Source organism: Odocoileus virginianus, chromosome 5 (assembly GCF_023699985.2).
Source record: "Odocoileus virginianus isolate 20LAN1187 ecotype Illinois chromosome 5, Ovbor_1.2, whole genome shotgun sequence".
Lineage (NCBI taxonomy): Eukaryota > Metazoa > Chordata > Mammalia > Artiodactyla > Cervidae > Odocoileus > Odocoileus virginianus.
In genome coordinates, this window is record NC_069678.1 from 37,493,936 (window position 1) to 37,514,740 (window position 20,805).

General features: G+C 42.3%; 1 protein-coding gene across 2 annotated transcripts; it reads left to right on the top strand.

Annotated features, from left to right (window-relative positions):
• The first annotated feature begins 1,225 nt into the window (after positions 1-1,225).
• On the top strand, positions 1,226-20,521 carry LOC110140197 (golgin subfamily A member 6-like protein 22). 2 transcript variants are annotated; one of them, XM_070467798.1, is made up of 16 exons: positions 1,226-1,397; positions 8,041-8,125; positions 8,486-8,673; positions 10,927-10,975; positions 12,032-12,190; positions 12,548-12,738; positions 14,184-14,268; positions 14,609-14,764; positions 15,136-15,294; positions 15,643-15,830; positions 16,368-16,416; positions 16,798-16,956; positions 17,573-17,731; positions 18,085-18,243; positions 18,595-18,782; positions 19,731-20,521. In XM_070467798.1, exons 2-16 carry the CDS (start codon positions 8,080-8,082, stop codon positions 19,794-19,796), a joined length of 2,001 nt encoding a protein of 666 aa, XP_070323899.1. In that variant the 5' UTR covers positions 1,226-1,397; positions 8,041-8,079; the 3' UTR covers positions 19,797-20,521. The 2 variants fall into 2 exon arrangements, with proteins under 2 accessions (XP_070323899.1, XP_070323900.1); XM_070467799.1 differs by lacking the exon at positions 8,486-8,673.
• The last annotated feature ends 284 nt before the right edge of the window (positions 20,522-20,805 follow it).

Genomic DNA, 20,805 nt, shown 5'->3' on the forward strand with positions numbered 1-20,805 from the left:
GCCAGAGAACTTTGAGCCTGTTCTCCACCAGTCACTCTTATCCATCTTACTATCTGGGAAAATTGAAGGCAGGAGAAGGGGATGACAGAGGATGAGATGGTTGGATGGCATCACCAACTCGATGGACATGTTTGAGCAAGCTCCGGTAGTTGGTGATGGACAGGGAAGCCTGATGTGCTGCAGTCCATGGGGTCGCAAAGAATTGGACACAACAGAGACTGAACTGAACTGATCTGGATATCAGCTGATGTGGCAGCTGTCAACCTTTGAATTTCCACATGTTTGTGATGTCTTAGTGGGTACCAAACAGCAGAATGAAAGGAACCCGAAATTCTGAATGCATCTCTGGAACCTAGAGTGGTGGGACTGTAATATATCTTCTAAGTTATAGAACCACCTTCCCAAACCATCTCCATCTCCAGTGTCCTCCCTTTATTCTCTCTTTCTGCCATCAGAGAGAGGGAGCTCAAACATGACTCAGCATGACTAGTAACCTTCAAAATCTCTATCTGTCTGCGGAATACAGTCTATGAACCAAGTCTTTCAACTTTATTCTCAGTGAGTCTGTTACACTGGTTACATGGACCTGATTACATAGGGGCTAATCAGCCCCTACTTTTGTACATCTGCTCACTGCCTTCATTTGCTTTAAAATCTATTTCCTCCAGTTACCTTTTTAAAAAGACTGAATCACTTTTTAAGATCCAACAGAAATGATACCTTCTCAGTGAAGCTATGTATGAAAAGTGAAAGTGCTAGTCACTCAGTTGGGTTTAATTCTGTGACCCCATGGACCGTACCCCACCAGGCTCCTCTGTCCATGGAATTCTCCAGGCAAGAATACTGGAATGGGTAGCCTTTCCCTTATCCAGGGGATCTTCCCCACCCAGGGATCCTACCCAGGTCTCCTGCATTGCAGGCGGATTCTTTACCAGCTGAGTCACCAGGGAAGCCCAATTAATAACAAGGGTACTTTTAAAAGAGAGAGAGAGGGGGAACAAAAAAAGATTCAAAGCAAAAAATTAAAACCCAAAAACCCCTCTATTGCCTTCCCCAAATTACCCCTGAGAAACAATCACATTGGCAGCTGCTCTGTTCCCACTGTGGGGTAAGGACACCGAAGACAACTGTGGAGGAGGGAGCTGCCTGGATTTTGGCCACATTCTGAGCCTCTAGCCTCGGTTAAGAAAGAAAAAAACCTGTAGCAATTATCCTTAGGATACTGCATGTGTCCTTTCGGTTTCATTACTCATAAGCCTCACCCATAACAGATGGCTGTAAAATCCTGCTCGCCTTTCAACTTTTAAAGAGCAGAGCAGGTTTCCGGAGGAACCAGACTCAAGGGGAGCCCCAGGGAAGAACCAAGGCAGCTGGGAATTTGACCCCCGGTGCGCCAAGTAAGTTTCTCCCTAGCACATTTTTGTTAGCTAACAACAGTGGATCCCCTAGCGTAGACCGCACACTGCGGGAGGGGAGGCTGCCAGCTGCCTGGGCGAGAGGGTGTGAGGGCCGCCTTGTGTCTGCCTTTGGATCTGGGGCGGCCGCGAATGATGTCCCTGGATGCGCTGCTCCTGCCGGGGACTCAGTCCCGGGCTGGGGCAAAGAGCGTCGCTTGGGAGGAGGAATCCTCCCCGTCTCACCTTCGGAAAAGGGGGCTGAGGTCCTTTATAGGACTGAGGGACTAAATCCCTCCTCCTAAAAGCGGAGCTGAGTGGGGTTGCTCCCTCCCCCCTCCTCCTCCCCATCACACACCTCCTGACTACCCTGCAGGTAGTGGAAAAACAGAGAAGAAGGTCCTCAACATACGGAGGAGCCTGGTGGGCTGCAGTCCATGGGGTCACTAAGAGTCGGACACGACTGAAGCGACTTAGCAGCAGCAGCAACATACAAGTTTATTTTTAAAAATTCTTATTACATATTAACCATGTGTAATATTCTAAAAATTCTGCAGAGTTGCATTTATGTGAAATAATTCATTCTCACACTTTCCCTTAAAATAAACCATAAGGTCTAAGCCTATTTTTCCAAATGTGTCTTCCTTACCAAAAACAAAGCAAGACAAAAACACAAACGTTATTTTCAGTTTCTTGTTCTATTCCCTTTGTGAGAATGAAAAGCATGTCTCAGTTTCTTTTCAACTTCTGTAAAATGGCTCAGAACGTAAAGAATCTGCCTGCAATGCAGGAGACCTGAGTTTGTTCCCTGAGTCGGGAAGATCCCCATGCAGAAAAGAATGGCTACCCTCTCCAGTATTCTTGCTTGGAGAATTCCAGGGACAGAGGAGCCTGGTAGGCTACAGTCCATGGGGCTGCAGGTCAGGCAAGACTGAGCAACTAACACTTTCATAAAATAGCCGCAGAAAGGTGGGAGGAAAAAAGAGAGCAAGGATGACTGGTAAACAACTGGGAGCTTTTTCTGGAACTCACTGATCTGAAGAGCTGTGAAGAAGAAATGTTAATCCGTCGAGTTTCTTTTGCATATAAATTAGTCTTGAGATCAGAACTCTTAATTTCTGATTCAAAACGATATGTGAGGAATGGAGACTTGGGGGAGAATATAGCCTGATGGTCTTGACTGTAGAATTCAGATGCTAGCTTTAGTTCTGGGAAAACTCAGCTTTTCCATTTGCACCAGTGGTAGCTGGGAGCTGACAGCCTCATATCCTGTCACATAGCCAGGACACCAGCCCATGGTGTGGAAAGAACCCTGCCTGGAGAGATGAGAGATTAGGATCTTCTCCTGGTTCTTTGGAGAGGGGTTAGGGGAAGGACACATTTTCTCCACCCATAACCTCAAGTTTCCTCACTTGCATATGCATTGAGAGAGTCATCACTGGTTCTCAACAGGGTTCCACATTAGATTTACCGCCTACACTTTTTTTTTTTTTTGAGGGAAGACCGAGGCCATACTTGAGTCAGACAGTTCTGGCTGGTTTTATTTATTGAATAAGGAAAAAAATGATACCCCCAAAGCAAATAGGCAGCCTAAACATGGCAGCCTCATTTTACCCTCAGTCACACCCTTAAAAGTTGGGAAACAAGCATGTTGCCTCCTGGCCTTGGTTGTAAGCCATTGCTGCGGCCCAAGCGGCCTCTGACACCCCAGGGGGCTGCTTATTTCTGGATATTTTCTGAAAATTGGGAAGGACCAACTCAGCACTTCTGGGAAATAAGCAGTGCTTTCTTCTTCCTTAATGTAGTCCTGTGGTAGACATGTCCAAGGGTTGTACAGACCCTCCTGAGGGAAGAGTTCAGTTCTGAGTTTTTTTACATGGATATTTTTGAACAGTTATACTTTACTGAAGATCAGATATTCTTCACTGACTTTTTAATTAAGATATACTTTTTATTGGTTTATTAAACACATCTTTTTCTTTTCTTTTTTTTAATACACATCTTTTTCTTGATGTTGACACACATTTCTATTTGGAAAAACAAAGCCAATTTTCCAATGACTCAATTTACCTACGCAGAGGGTGATTGTTAAACTGTGTGGCCAAAAGGATTTTGATGACTTCTAAAAAAGAAAAGAAACAAAAACTGTTTCCCTTTTGGAACCTAAACTCCTTCAATCTCTTAGATAGTATAAATGGTTCTAAAGATATTGTATTTCATTGATTTGTCATATGTCAAACTGGAATTGTCAATCATCTCAGATTTTGATGAATACTTGCTATCCCTATCACTAATTCTATAGCTATTCTCAACAACTAAGACCAGGAAACAAAAGAGATGGATGAAATCTGTGTCTTAACATTTCATGGATTGTTTTCCCAAGGTCACCCTAGTCCCAGGTCCTCCCTCAGCATTGGCTTCACTGATCTGTTTTATTTTTAATATGTTTTCCTGGGAAATTCTTCTTCTAGAATACACCAAAGTATGTTACCTGAGAAAAGATACTTTCATTTTTAAAATGCCGTGACTTGGAGATCCATAAAGATTAATAGAAAGGAAATAACTAATTTAGTAGCAGGAGATGTGGCTTATGAAGATTTTCCTACTTGTTATTTGGTCGCTAAGTAATGTCTGACTCATTGTGACCCCATGGACTGCAGCACACCAGGCTCCTCTGTCCTCTCCTATCTCCTGGAGTTAGCTCACATTCATGTTGATACTACATGGAAATGATAAGTGATAAAAAAAATCATTTAGATTTGTAGTTTTGTACAAATCTACAAATTTGTAGATTTGTAGTTTCAGAGTTATTGATCAATTTATCATAGCTCCCCTAAATTTCCTGACTTATCCAGTACTGTGAATGCTTGTGGTGACCTTCCAGGATGCCTTCAACAATGGGCAGTTCCTTATTTGGAGAACCTTTGACCTAGTGTGGAAACTGAGCAGCTATGCAGAGGGAGGTTTCCACAAAAATGGTCCTGGCACTGTCAAAGATGGCCTACAGATAAGATGTAATGGAGTGCTCCAGGCTTCCCTGATTGTTTAGTGGTAAAGAACCTGTCTGCCAGTTTCATCCATCTCATTAGAACTGATTCAAATGAATTCTTTTTAATGGCTGAGTAATATTCCATGGTGTATATGTACCACAGCTTCCTCATCCATTCGTCTGCTGATGGGCATCTGGGTTGCTTCCATGTCCTGGCTATTAAAAACAGTGCTGCAATGAACATTGGGGTGCACGTGTCTCTTTCAGATCTGGTTTCCTTGGTGTGTATGCCCAGAAGTGGGATTGCTGGGTCATAAGGCAGTTCTATTTCCAGCTTTTTAAGAAATCTCCACACTGTTTTCCATAGTGGCTGTACTAATTTGCATTCCCACCAACAGTGTAAGAGGGTTCCCTTTTCTCCACACCCTCTCCAGCATTTGTTGCTTGTAGACTTTTGGATAGCAGTCATCCTGACTGGTGTGAAATGGTACCTCATTGTGGTTTTGATTTGCATTTCTCTGATAATGAGTGATGTTGAGCATCTTTTCATGTGTCTGTTAGCCATCTGTATGTCTTCCTTGGAGAAATGTCTGTTTAGTTCTTTGGCCCATTTTTTGATTGGGTCGTTTATTTTTCTGGAGTTGAGCTGCAGGAGTTGCTTGTATATTTTTGAGATTAATCCTTTGTCTGTTGCTTCGTTTGCTATTATTTTCTCCCAATCTGAGAGCTGTCTTTTCACCTTGCTTATAGTTTCCTTTGTTGTGCAAAAGCTTTTAAGTTTCATTAGGTCCCATTTGTTTATTTTTGCTTTTATTTCTAAAATTCTGGGATGTGGGTCATAGAGGATCCTGCTGTGATTTATGTCAGAGAGTGTTTTGCCTATGTTCTCCTCTAGGAGTTTTATAGTTTCTGGTCTTACATTTAGATCTTTAATCCATTTTGAGTTTATTTTTGTGTATGGTGTTAGAAAGTGTTCTAGTTTCATTCTTTTACAGGTGGTTGACCAGTTTTCCCAGCACCACTTGTTAAAGAGGTTGTCTTTTTTCCATTGTATATCCTTGCCTACTTTGTCGAAGATAAGGTGACCATAGGTTCGTGGATTTATCTCTGGGCTTTCTATTTTGTTCCATTGATCTATATTTCTGTCTTTGTGCCAGTACCATACTGTCTTGATGACTGTGGCTTTGTAGTATAGTCTGAAGTCAGGCAGGTTGATTCCTCCAGTTCCATTCTTCTTTCTCAAGGTTACTTTGGCTATTCGCCACTCCAGTATTCTTGACTGGAAAATCCCATGGACAGAGGAGCCTGGTAGGCTACAGTCCAGGTGGTCACAAGAGAGTTGGACATGACTTAGTGACTAAACAACAACAATGGACTACTCCATCAAATATGACAAACCAGAGTCATTGAAGCAGTACATGATAATTTGTCTTAATGGTTGATTCTTCATGTTACCTCTGATACCTTGAAGCCACATTTTTGTCCACAGGTTTACTACTATTCATAGTAGAAAGATTCTGATTCTTTTGAGCAAGAGTGTTCTAATAGATTATATTACTCCAATTTATGTCTTCCTCTCCCAAGCTCAGGGCTTCCTTGGTGGCTCAGATGGTAAAGAATCCACCTGCAATGCAGGAGAACTGGGTTCGATCCCTGGGTTGGGAAGATCTCCTGGAGAAGGGAATGGCAACCCACTCCAGTATTCTTGCCTGGAATACTGACAAGACATGGACAGAGGAGCCTGGAGGTGTACAGTCCCTGGGATCGCAAAGAGTTGGAAACAACTGAGCAACTAACACTCACACTTTCCCAAAGTCAGGCAATTTTTCTGGAAATCCGTCTGACCACTGAAGCAAAGTCAGTACAGAACTCAGATGTCCTCCTTGACTGAAAATTATAAACACACTGAAGTTATTTTGAGCTTGTTGCTTTTGCTGTGTACTCTCTCCCATTCATTGTAACCCAAGTTTCTGTGGAAAGATTCCCTTACCAGATACTTCTTTACTTTGCTTTTAATGGTAATACTATAAAGCATGTCCTATATATTGAATCTCAGGATGCTGCAACTGTGATGAACCAACATACGAAAAATCTCAGGATGCTACAACTGTGAGCAACTGAAATACAAACCAACATTTCACACAGAAGGCCCAGGGGACTTAGAAACTTACTAGTAGTCTTAGAGTATTTCAGTTTCTTTTTCTGAGGTGGGAGTAATTCAAGTTCCCTTAAACAGTTTTATTGAGATATAAAACAAACACCATAAATTTAATGCATTTAAAATTTACAGTTGATACATATGTACCAAATTGGGAAAGGAGTACATCAAGGCTGCGTATTGTCACCCTGCTTATTTAACTTATATGTAGAGTACATCATGCGAAATGCTGGGCTGGATGAAGTCCAAGCTGGAATCAAGATTGCTGGGAGAAATATGAATAACCTCAGATATGTAGATGACACCATCCTTATGGCAGAAAGCAAAGAAAAACTAAAAAGCCTCTTGATGAAAGTGAAAGAAGAGAGTAAAAATGTTGGCTTAAAGTTCAGCATTCAGAAAACTAAGATCATGGCATCCGGTCCCATTACTTCATGGCAAATAGATGGGATGGGGAAACAATGGAAACAGTGAGACTTTATTTTCTTGGGCTCGAAAATCACTGCAGATGGTGACTGCAGCCATGAAATTAAAAGGTGCTTGCTCCTTGGAAGAAAAGCTATGACCAACCTAGACAGCGTATTAAAAAGCAGAGACATTACTTTGCCAACAAAGGTCATCTAGTCGAAGCTATGGTTTTTCCAGTAGTCACATATAGATGTGAGTTTGGACCATAAGGAAAGCGAGCGCTGAAGAATTGATGCTTTTGAACTGTGGTGTTGGAGAAGACTCTTGAGAGTCCCTTGGACTGCAAGGAGATCAAACCAGTCCATCCTAAAGGAAATCAGCCCTGAATATTCATTGGAAGGACTGATGCTGAAGCTGAAACTCCAATACTTTGGTCACCTGATACGAAGAACTGACTCATTGGAAAAGACCCTGATGTTGGGAAAGATTGAAGGCGGGAGGAGAAGGGGATGACAGAGGATGAGTTGGTTGGGTAGCATCACTGACTTGATAGGACATGAGTTTGAGTAAACTCTGGGAGTTGGTGACTGACAGGGAAGTCTGGCATAGTGTTGTCCATGGGTTCACAAAGAGTCAGACATGACTGGGTGACCGAACTGAACTGAACATATGTACCAGGGTAAGTGTACAGTGATTTCACATGGAGAAGGTGTTTTCAGAAAGCTTCCTGAAAGATGTGTGGGGTGTAAATTGTGAAATATTTTTACATACTATCCAGGGTGGATGTCTCCAGAAGAACCACAAACAGAAAAAAGATTGTGAAAAATATTAAAGCGCTTATAGTTACCTATTTGTAAACCTGCACATTCTTCTGACTAGTGGAAGCTAGCATGTGGTTTGGTGGAGTTGAGGGGAGGCAACACTGGCAAGGAGGTGCAGGGTAGCAAGGTAGGCAGAATCTTGGAAATTGCATTTGTAGGCAGTTAGAAGCAACAAGCGAGTGTTATTCAGAACAGTTCACTTGCCAGAATACTTTAATGGAATTCTAGATATGACCTGCTTGACATGTCTTTGCCCCTTTCTGTCTCCAGGGCTAAAAGAAGATAAAAGAAGAATAAGAAGAAAGCTGAATGAATAAAGATGGGATCCTTCATGATACAGAAAAGACCTCAGCAGGTACAGGGGAGGGTTCTGCAGTGGGGTGGGGTTCTGCTCACAGTTCTGCTGTAGTGGCCCCTGAGACCCTGACAGGAGGAACTTCCAGAAGCAGGGACCTTCTCTTCCTATAAACACACTCTGTTTCATCTCACAATAACAAAGAGAGTTGTGGTTGTAGGTCCAGGTAGCCAGTCAGAATCTTTCCTAGCACATTTCCAAACCTGCCCTTGATGTACAGTCACAGGTGAAGTCAGATATGTCCATTTGCTTTTTCAAGACAACTTGGTCACTGAGAAGGTGGAGGTTTGAGGGATGAGAGGTTGTAGCTCTTAGGACTAACTTTTGTTTTCTCCCTTCTTTAACATCTTCCTGGAGCAGCAGAGCAGTACAAAAGAGAAGCAGCTAAGAGGGAAAAGGATTCTCTTGAGCAAAAGGTTAAAGAGCTGCTACAAATGTTAGAGAGCCAAGGAAGAGCCTTCGAGATATTTAGAATCAAAATCACAGGCGAGATGAGAGAAAGAGACAACCTTCTGAGAAGGATGAACAAGAGGATTGAGATGCTGGAGGTAACTTGGTGTGGGTCTGGGCTGTGATGGTAGAAAAAGTCCTCAAACCCCAGGAAGGGATGGGTGGAAATTAAAGCAAAGTCATAGAGAGAAGCACCATGGTCCTTGACTGCTTTTGACTCATTAGAAGCTCTGAGTTATTAATGGTTATTTATTTAGTTGCTAAATTGTGTCTGACTCCTTGCAATCCCCTGGACTGTGGCTACAGTACCCTGCCAGGCTCCTCTGTGCATGGAATTCTCCAGGATAGAATACTGGAGTGGGTTGCCATTTCCTTCTCCAGGGGATCTTCCCAACCCATGGGTCAAACTTGTGTCTCCTGCATTGGCAGGTGGATTCTTTACCATTGAGCCACCAGGGAAGGCCTTTTAATGGCTTAAATCCAAGCATTTGGGTTCTTATCACAGTGAGCTTCTGAAGATTCCAGGAGGACCTTGGAACCTCCATGCATTTATAAATAACTTTCCCATGATTTGAGAGAATAGCATTGAGACATGTATATTACCATATGGGAAACAGATCACCAGTCCAAGTTCGATGCATGAAACGGGACGCTCAAAGCCAGTGCACAACCCTGAGGGATGGGATGGGGAGGGAGATGCGAGGAGAGTTCAGGATGGGGGATACATGTACGCCCATGGCTGATTCATGTCAGTGTATGGCAAAAACCACCACATACTGTAAAGTAATTAGCCTCCAATTAAAATAAATAAATTAATTTTAAAATAAAAACTTTCCCAGAGCTTGTGTTGCTGTTTTGAGGGATTCCTGGATGATCTCATGGAGTCAGTATTAACTAGGATTCCCAGGGTTATCAGGTGGTTATTCTGAGTGTATCTACTAGATGCAGGAGATGTTACTGGAGCAGTACATGTAATTCGTCTTAATAGTTGATTCTTCATGTCACCCACTCTACCTCAATGCCATCTTATTGGCTACAGATTTACTACTATTCAAACCCTGATGGCTCAGTGGTAAAGAATCTGCTTGCAATGCGGAGACTTGGATTCACTCCCTGGGTTGGGAAGATCAACCTGGTCCAGTGTTCTTGCCTGAGAAATCCCATGGACAGGGGAGCCTGGCGGGCTATACACTTCATGGGTTCGCAAGAGTTGGACACAACTTAGTGGCTAAACCACCATCATAGTAGCAGGATCTTGATTCCTTTAAGAGAGTCTAAATCACTATATTACTCCAAGTGATCTCCTCCTGTTCCAAACTCAGGTACTTTTTCTGGAAAACTGTCTGATCTCTGAAGTAGAGCAAAGACACTCAGATGTCCTTGACAGAACATGCCCCAGGTTTCCTTATCTACTTGGAACACATCTAGCTTATTTTTAGCTTGTTGCTTTTTCTGTACATTCTCTATATTCACAGTCAACCAAGTTCCTCTGGGAAGATCTCTTACCAGATCATTCTTCATCTTTACTTTGGTTTTAGTTGTATTACTGTTAACTGTATCCTGTAGATAGAATCTCAGGATGCTACAACTGCAAGGACCCATAGAGATTATATAATATAAATTAAACATCTTGCAAACATGGCTCAAGGAGTTGGCACTTATCACCAACTTGATGGGCATGAGTTTGAGTAAACTCCAGGAGTTGGTGATGGACAGGGAGGCCTGGCGTGCTGTGATTCATGGGGTCGCAAAGAGTCGGACACAACTGAGCGACTGAATTGAACTGAACTGAACTGAGTAGCCATAAAGAGACTATTTTCCCAGATGGAGTAATTCAAGTTTTCTTAAACAGTTTTATTGAGAGAGAATTTAAAAACTATCAATATAAAAAAAACTATCAATATAAATTTCATTTATTAAAAATACATGATTCATATGAATTACTCATGTGAATGTACACTGATTTCACATGGGGAAGATTTTCTCTGAAATCTTCCTGAAAGAGGCATATGATGTAAATTTTGAAAAACTGGTACATCTTCTTCAAGGTGGGATGTTATCAGAAGAGTCAAAAGCAGAAAAAACAGCATATGAAAAATATAAAAGTCCCCAAATTTGCGTATTTATAAAACTGCACATTCTTCTGATGGGTGGAAGCTAGCATGCTGAGGGGGAAGCAACATGGTGAGGAGGCTGCAGGGGTAGCCAGGTAGGTGGGATCTGGAAAATCTACCTGTAGACAGTGAGAAGCAACCAGGAAGTGTTGCATGAAACAGTTCATTTCTCAGAATGTTTCAGTGGAAGTTTAAGTTTGACCTGCCTGACATGGCTTTACCCCTTTGTGTCTCCAGATCTTAAGAAAGATAAAGAAAGAACAAGAGGAATGCTACATGAAGAAAGGTGAGGAGTGGAGAGAGGCTCAAGAAAGAGTGGATATATGTATATATGTATGTAGATAATTATGACCAATTCATGTTGTATGGCAGAAACCAACACAACATTCTAAAGCAATTTTCTTGAAGTAAGCCAGAAAGATAAAGACCAATACAGTATACTAACACATATATATGGAATTCAAAAAGATGGTAACAATAACCCAATATGCAAAACAGAAAAAGAGACACAGATGTACTGAACAGACTTTGGGACTCTGTGGGAGAAGGCGAGGGTGGGATGTTCTGAGAGAATAGCATTGAAACAAGTATACTATCAAGGGGGAAACAGATCACCAGCCCAGGTTGGATGCATGAGACAAGTGCTCAGGGCTGGTGCACTGGGAAGACCCAGAGGGATGGGATGGGGAGGGAGGCGGGAGGGGGGATCAGGATGGGGAACACATGTAAATCCATGGCTGATTTATGTCAATGTATGGCAAAAACCACTACAATATTGTAAAGTAATTAGCCTCCAACTAATAAAAATAAGTGAAAAAAAAAAAAGCTGGGGATCTATAAATGACAAATAATTATATTAAAAAATTATATACTGAACCACTGCTAATAACATTTTAATTAATAAAAGTTGCTTTTGAAAAAAAGTAACAAAATGTTGATTAAAATTTGAAAAAAAAGAAAGCTCCTTCATGACTCAGAAAAGACCTCAGCAGGTAGAAGTTGGGCTCTTCTCACAGTAGAGAGGGGAGGTTCCTGCAGTGACCTCTGAGACTCTGACAGGAGAACTTCCAGAAGGATGAGCTCCCTCACCTCTTGTGAACTCACTCTGCTACATCTGAAATAACAAGGAGAGTTGTGGTTGTAGGTCTAGCCAGCCAGTCATGGCCTTTCCTAGCATGTTTTCATACCTGCCCTTATGTGTGGCCGCAGGTGAATTCAAACATGTCCATCTGCTTTTTTCAGACAGTTTGGTCACTGAATGTGGAGGTTTGGGGGATGAGAGGTTGAAGCTCTCAGAGTTGACTGTTGTTCCCTTTCCTTTCTAAAAATCTTCCTGGAACAGAGGAGCAGATCAAAAGAGAGGCAAGTGAGAGGGAAAAAGACCCTTCTGAGCTAAAGGTTCAAGAGCTGCAGCGAAAGTTGGAGAACCAAAAGAGAGTTTTGGAGAGATTAAGAGCCAGAATGAGAAAGGAGATAAGAGAAAGAGAGAAGACCTCAGCAGGTACAGGGGAGAGCTCTGCTCACAATGAGGTGGGGAGGTTCTTGCAGTGCTCTGTGAGACTGCTACAGGAGGAACTTCCAAAAACAGGGACCCTCTTCTCCTTCTCTGAACACACTCTAAGCTATATCTGAAAACAACAAGGTAAGATGATATAGGTCCAACCAGGGTGCCAGGGCCTTTCCTAGCACACTCCCCAAACTGCCCTTAATATGTGGTCACAAGTGACTTGAAATGTTTTATGTGTCCACCTGCTTCTTCTACAGTTTGGTCACTGAGAAAGGAGGGTTGGGTTCTGGAGGGTGTAGGTCTCAGATCTGACTGTTGTTTTCTTCCTCCTCTAAATCCTTCCTGGAGCAGAAGAGTGGGCCAGAGGAGAGGCAACTGAGAGGGAAAAGGAACCTCTTGAACAAAAGGTTAAAACATCACAGTCAAAGATGGAGGGTGACCAAAGTGTCTTCTTGAAAGGAGTTAGACTCCAAACGACACAGAAGATGAGAGAAAGAGAAAACCTTCTGAGACGGATAAACGAGAGGTTTGAGATGTTGGAGGTAATCTAGTATGGGTCTGGGCAGTGACTGTGGAAAAAGTATTGGAACCTCAGGAAGTGGTGGGTGGAAATTAAAGCACAGTCACAGAGAGAAGCACTATTCTCCTTTATTGCTTTCAATCCACTAGAAGCTCTGAGATTTTAATGGCTTATATCCAGGCTTTTGAGTTCAGTTCAGTTTTTGAAGAGTCCAGGAGAACCTTGGTATCTCCAAACATTTGTAGAATATAAATAACTTTTCCAAGCCGTATGCTGCTGTTTTGAGAGATTCATGGTTGATCTCATGGAATCAGTATTAAATCGGGCTTCCAGGTTTAACAAGTAGACATTCTGAGTATGTTTAATGCAAGCAGGATAAATTACTGAAGCAGTACCTCGTCATTTTTCTTTTTTTGGTCATTTTTCTTAATAGTTGATTCTTCCTGTTGCCCTCACTACTTAAAGGCTATCTTATTGGCCACGATTTAGTGCTATTCATAGTAGGGGGATCCCAATTTCTCTGAAAGAGTTCTAATAGAAAATAATATTCTATTACAAACTGAAGCACTTTCTCTGGACATCTGTCTGACCTCTGAAACAACGTCAGTACAGATATCTTCCTTGACTAAACACTTGCATAATTTCCTTATATGCTTAGAAAAGACAAGTTATTTTGAGATTGTTACTTTTACTGTGCACTCATTCCCATTCAGAGCAAATCAAGCTCCTCTGCAGAGCTTCTCCTACCAAAGCTTTCTTTATCTTTATTATGCTTTTAGTTGTATTACTGTTATTCATACACTATAGATAGAATCTGAGGAAGCTACTGCTGTGAGGAACTATAGACATTATATTAAAAACCCCTGCATCTCACCTGGAAACTCAAGGAATAAAGATACTTACTGGTATGTCTTACAGTATTTCAGCACTTTTTTTTCTGAGATGCAGAGATTCAAGTTTATTTAAACAGTTTCTTTGAGATGTAATTCACAAGCCATAAATTTCAGGGATTTAAATGTACAATTATATTTAATTAGATGTACATGTATAATTGATACAAATTTATGCACATAAAAGTACAGTGATTTCATACAGGGAGGTGGTTTAGTGAATCTTCCCAGAAAAGGTGTGTGATGTAAATTTTGAAAAATTTGTACATATTATCTATGGTAGAATGTTATCTGAAGAGCCAGAAGTAGGCAAAACAGCATACAGAAAATATGAAGGGGACCAAGGTTTTGTATTTGTAAAACTGCACATTTTTCTGACTAGTGGAACCTTCATGGATGGTGGAAGCAACGCTAGCAGAGGAGGCTGGAGAGTTAGTGAGGTAGGCAGGATTTTGGAAACTTGTAGGCAGTTGAACACAACCAGGTAATGTTATTGAGAATAGTTCTTTTCTCAGAATATATCAACGGGGAGTTCAGGTTTGACCAGCATGACATGTCTGCCACTCTGTGTCTCCAGATCTTGGGGATGATAAAGGACGAGCTAGGGGAATGCTGCAAGAAGACAGATGAGCTCCTTTGTGACACAGCCAAGATCTTAGCAGGTACACGGGAGGGCTCTGCTCACCGTGGGTGGGGAGGTTCCTGCCGTGCCCTCTGAGAACTCTGATAGGATGAACTTCTGGAACTTCTGTGAACATGCTCTGCTTCATCTGAAAATAAGGTGGCTTGTGGTTTTAGGTCCAGCCAACCAGTCATTCCCAAATCTGCACATTCCTAAACTTGCGCTTGATATGTGGTCACAGGTGAATATAGCCATGGCCATCTCCTTTTTCCACAATAGTTTGGTCAATGGAAAGTGAAGGTTTAGTGGGTAGAGGAGGTTGTACCTCTCAGGACTGACCATTGTTTTCTTTCCTCTCTAAAATCTTCTTGAATGAGCAGAATGCCCTGAAGGAGAGCCATCTGAGAGGGAAAAGGAGCTTCTTGAGCAAAAGTATAAGGAGATAAGTCAAAAGGTGGAGGACCAAAAAAAAGACTTTGAAGAATTTGCAGGCAAAATGATAGAGGAAATAGGAAAAAGACAAAAGATTTCAGCAGGTACATGAATGGGCTCAGCACACAATGCGGTGGGGACGTTCCTGCAGTGCCCTTGAGGAGTGTGATGGGAGGGACTTCCAGAAGCAGGGAGCTTCCTGCCCTGTGTGAAAGTATTCTGTTACATCGGAAGATAACAACGCTGGTTGTGGCTGTAGGTCCAGCCCGACAGTCAGGGATTTTCCTAGGAGATTCCCCACCCTGCCGTTGGTGTGTGAACACTAGTGAATCCAGACATTTCCATCTGCTTTTTCACGACAGTTTGATCACTGAGAAATTGGACAGTTGTGGGGGGAGGGGTGTGGTGTGTGAAGGGTGACAACTCTCAGACCTAACTGCTGTTTCCTCATCTCTCTAACATCTTCCTGGAACAGAAGAGCGAGCCAAGAGAGAGGCAGCTGAGAGGGAAAAGGAGCTTCTTGAGCAAAAGGTTAAAGAGCTGCAGGAACAGCTGGAGGACCAAGAAAGGGTCTCTGAGGAATTTAGAGTCAAAAAGACAGAGAAGCAAAGAGAAAGAGAAAAGACCTCAGCAGGTAAAGGGTGGACTCAGCTCATGGTAGGGTGGGGAGGTTCCTGCAGTGCCCTCCATGACTCCGACAGGAGGAACTTCCAGAAATAGGAGCTTCCTCCTCTTCTGTGAACACACTTTGCTACATCTGAAAATAACAAGGCGAGCTGTGGTTAGAGATCCAACCAGTCATCCCCTTTTCTAGCTCATTCTCGCACCTGCCCCTGTGTGTGGTCACAGGTGAATTTAGACATGTCCATCTGCTTTGCCCAGACAGATTGATTACTCAGAAAGCAAGGGTTGTTGGTTGTGGGCTTGTAGCTCTCAGTGCTGACTGTTGTTTTCTTCTCTCTCTAAAATCTTCTGGAAGCAGAAATGCTGGTCCAATGGAAGATTGCTAAGTGGCAAAATAAGCTTCTTGAGCAAAAGATTAAAGAATTGCAGCAAAAGTTGGAGGACCAAGAAAGAACCTTCAAGAGATTTAGAGTCAAACTCACAAAGGAGATGAAAGAAAAAGACGACCTTCTGAGAAAGATGAATGAGAGGATTCAGATGCTGGAGGTATGTCTGGTCTGGGTCTGGGCAGTGACTTTGGAACAAAGCCTGAACCCTCAGGAAGGGATGGGTGAAAAATAAAACAAAGTCATAGAGAGAAGTACCATTGTTCTTCACTGCTTCTAACTCATTGGAAGCCCTGAGTTTTAAACAAGATTCTTTAACAATTTAAGTTAAACTTCAAGTTTCAAGTTCTTACACAGTTTTATTGAGTTATAATTCATAAACCATAAATTTCAAATATTGAAAATGTATAATATCATTGATACAAATTTACCAAAGTATGTACAGTGATTTCACTTGGGGAATGTGCTTTATGGAATGTTCCTGGAAGAAGAGTGTGGTGTAAAATTCGAAAATTTGTACATATTATCTGAGGTCAGATGTTACCAGAAGGGTTGCAAGCAGTAAAATACTGCCTATGAAAACTGTGAAGCAACATAGGAATGTTACTCAGAGGAGTTGATTTCTCAGAATATTTCAGTGGAAGTTCAGCACAGGTTAGACCTGCCTGACATATTTTTGCCTCTTTCTGATCTCCAGTGCTTACTGAGGTTACCAGAAGAACTAGAGGAACAGGACATGAAGAAAGGTGAGTTCCTTTGTGATGCAGGAAAGAAACCTAGCAGGTAGAGCAGGTAGAGAGGAGAGCTTAGCTCCCAGTGGGGTGGGAAGGTTTCTGCAGTGCCCTCTCAGACTCTGACAGGAGGAAATTCCAGAAGCTGGGAGCTCTCCTTCTGGGAATGCACTCTGCTTCATCTGAAAAAACAAGGCTAATTGTGGTTGTTGGTCCAGTCACTCAGTCAGGGCCTTTCCTAGAAGATTCCCAACCCTGCCCTTGTGTGTGGTCACAGGTGTATTTAGACATGTCCATCTCCTTTTACATGACAGTTTGGTCACTGACAGAGTGGAGGGCTGTACCTCTCGGGGTTGACTGTTGTTCTCTTCCTTTTCTAAAATCTTCCTGGAGCAGAAGAGCAGGCCAAAAGAGAGGCAACTGAAAGGGAAAATGAGCCTCTTGCGCAAAAGGTTAAAGAATTGCAGCAAAAATCGGAGAACCAAGAAAGAGTCTTTGAAGTATTAAGAGTCATAATGACAGAGGAGTTGAATGAAAGAAAGAAAGCCTCAACAGGTACAGGGGAGGGCTCATTTCACAGCGGGGTGGGGATGTTCCTGCAGTGCCCCCTGAGACTCTGACAGGAGGAAATTCCTGAAACAGAGAGCTTCCTCACCTCCTGTGAACACATACTGCTTCATCTGAAAATAACAGAGTTGTGGTTGTAGGTCCAGCCCACCAGTCAGGGCCTTTCTTAGCATGTTCCTAGGTGTATGTGGTGTGGAGGAGGAAATGGCAACCCACTCCGGTATTCTTGCCTAGAGAATCCCATGGACAGGGGAGCCTGGTGGGCTGCTGTCCATAGGATCGCACAGAGTCGGACATGACTGCAGCAACTTAGCATGCATGCATGCTTGCATTGGAGAAGGAAATGGCAACCCACTCCAGTATTCTTGCCTGGAGAATCCCAGGGACAGAGGAGCCTGGTGGGCTGCCATCTATGGGGTCACACAGAGCCGGACACGACTGAAGCGACTTAGCAGCAGCAGCAGCAACAGGTGTATGTGGACATGTCTACTTACTTCTTTGGGACAGTTTGGTACCTGAGGATATGGAGGGTTGGGATTTGGGGGGTTGTAGCTGTCAGGTCTGACTGTTGTTTCCTTCCTTCTCTAAACTCTTCCTGGAGCAGAAGAGCAGATCAAAAGAGAGGCCACTGAGAGGGAAAAGGAGTCTCTTGAAAAACAGGTTGAAGAATTGCAGCAAAATTTGGAGGACCAAGAAAGAGTCTTCCAGAGATTAAGAACTGAACTGACAGAGGAGATGAGAGAAAGTGAAAAGACCTCAGCAGGTACAGGGGAGAGCTCATTTCACAGTGGGGTGGGGAGGTTCCTGCAGTGTCTTCTGAGACTAACAGAAAGAACTTACTGAAATGAGGTGTCTCTTTTCCTTCTGTGAACACACTCTGCTTCATCTGAAAATACCAAGGAGAGTTGTGGGTGTAGGTGCATCCAGCCAGTTAAGGCCTTCCCTAGCATGTTCCCAAATCTGCCCTTGATGTGTGGTCACAGGCACAGGTGGAAATGTCTACCTGCTTCTTCGGGACAGTTTGGTTACTGAGGATACGGAGGGTTGGGGGTTGGGGGTTGTAGCTGTCAGGTCTGACTGTTGTTTCCTTCCTTCTCTAAACTCTTCCTGGAGCAGAAGAGCAGATCAAAAGAGAGGCCACTGAGAGGGAAAAGGAGTCTCTTGAAAAACAGGTTGAAGAATTGCAGCAAAATTTGGAGGACCAAGAAAGAGTCTTCCAGAGATTAAGAACTGAACTGACAGAGGAGATGAGAGAAAGTGAAAAGACCTCAGCAGGTACAGGGGAGAGCTCATTTCACAGTGGGGTGGGGAGGTTCCTGCAGTGTCTCTCTGAGAACTCTGACTGGAGGAACTTTCAGAAGCAGGGCCCTTCTTTTCCTTTTCTGAACACACTCTATTACCTATGAAAACAACAGGTCAGTTATGGTTGTGGGTCCAACCAGCTAGTCAGCACCTGTCCTAGCACACTCTCACACCTGCCCTTGATGTGTGGTCACAGGTGAATTCAGACATGCCCATCTGCTTTTTTCAAAGAAAGTATGGTCACTGAGAAAGTGGCGGGTTGGGGATTGGGGATTGTACCTCTGACTGTTGTTTTCTTCCCTATGTATAATTTTCCTGGAGCAGAAAAGCAGGTCAAAAGAAAGGCTGCTGAGAGGGAAAAGAAGCTTTTAGAGCAAAAGCTTAAAGAATTGCAACAAATGTTTGAACACCAAGAAAGAGCCTTCAAGGCATTTAGAGTCCAAATAACAGAAGACGTGAGAGAAAGAGACAACTTTCTGAGAAAGATGAATGAGAGGATTGAGATGCTGGCAGTGAGTCTGGTCTGGGTCTGGGCAGTGACTGTGGAGCAGAGTCCTGGAAACTCAGGAAGGGATGGGTGAAAATTAAAGCAGTGTTGTAGAGAGAAGCACCATGGTTCTTTACTGCTTTAGATTCCTAGAAACCCTGGGATTTTAATGGTTTGGACACTTGAGTTCTGTTCATAGTGAGTTTGTCAAGAGTCCAGGAAGACCTTGATACTTTAAAGAATTTATAGACTATAGACAATTTTCCCAGGGTTTGTGCTGCTGTTTTGAGGGATTCCTGGTTGATCTCTAGACTTTTCCTGGAGCCAATATTAAGTGGGGTTCCCAGGGCTGGCAGGTGGATGTTCTCAGAAGCAGATATTGGTTCACTTTACTAAGCTTCCTGCCAGTTTTCAGACTGCTACTACATCCAAAGACCCTAATATAGATCCTTGCTAACCTAAAGTGTTCAAATATGCACAGACTTAGACATATGGGCAACTGCCAGCTCCTAATTTGGCTGCAGCTGTCTCCAGGTGAGTTTAAACTGCCAGAGTCAGCCTTCAGTAGAGGAGATGTTCTATCCTCTCCCATCTGGAATTATTTATATCAGTTTTCTCGATAAGCTTAGGAGTTCTCAGTATTTCTAAGATGTGGAGAGAATTTGTGCCATTCACAAGGAAGGCCCTCACCCAAATAGCATAAATGTGGCTGAAATGTCTTATAACAATTGTCCTCATGCCTGGTTAGGACTGTAGGGAAACCCTAGTAATGGGTATGAGTAAGTTTGTGCTAATGCATCCTCTCACCATCCAAACCTAAACCAGGAGATATTTCTGATGAGCATAATAACTTCTCATGATCCTTTAAGAAAGAACTCTTTAAAAGAAAACAAATTGTTAATGGAAAACCTTGTTTTTGAAATATTGAGATTTTGGAAAGGTTTCTGTTTACTAACACATCATACATTTTCAGGCTGCAGTGAACAATGATAATGACAAGGATAATGAGGAAAACACTGGAAAGGACTGTACGTCATAGACACAGGAAGATAATGACAAAGAAAATACTTTACAGCCTTCGCTCTGTATAATGGGCTCCAGTTTCATCCATCTCATTAGGACTGATTCAAATGAATTCTTTTTAATGGCTGAGTAATATTCCATGGTGTATATGTACCACAGCTTCCTCATCCATTCGTCTGCTGATGGAAGTAAGCCAGAAAGATAAAGACCATTACAGTATACTAACACATATATATGGAAATTTAGAAAGATGGTAATGATAACCCTATATGCAAAACAGAAAAAGAGACACAGATGTACAGAACAGACTTTTGGACTCTGGGAGAAGGCGAGGGTGGGATGTTTCAAGAGAACAGCATTGAAACATGTATATTATCTAGGTGAAACAGATCACCAGCCCAGGTTGGGTGCATGAGACAAGTGCTCGGGCCTGGTGCACTGGGAAGACCCAGAGGGATGAGGTGGAGAGGGAGGTGGGAGGGGGGACCGGGATGGGGAATACATGTAAATCCATGGTTAATTCATTTCAATGTATGACAAAAACTACTGTAATGATGTAAAGTAATTAGCCTCCAACTAATAAAAATAAATGGAAAAAAAAAAAAAAAAAAAGAAAATACTTTACAGCCTTTTGTTTTAGTCTCAGTTTGGGAGAAGATAAAACATGTATGGTCACAAATTACTCAGATATTTTGTTTGTTTCTTTTGAATTCTGGTAATATTAAAAGTTTTCACAAGTGCTTTTTTGATCTGGATTATTTTTATTTATGTATGTACTTTTTCTTTTATCATTAAAGTTTTAATGTAAAAAACAGGAAAATCATCTACTATAGTAGATCAGTTCCTGGCCCACAAAGGAAAGAATTAGTGTGGCTGGATAGTTAATTTAAGTGGAAATGAAGCAACTGAGGAGAAGACAAAGAGAAGGTCAATTTTGTGATCTCTTGAAAAAAAGAAAAATTTTATTAAGTAATGCTTCTGAAAGTCACATATGAATAACTATACAAATGAATATGTATACTGTT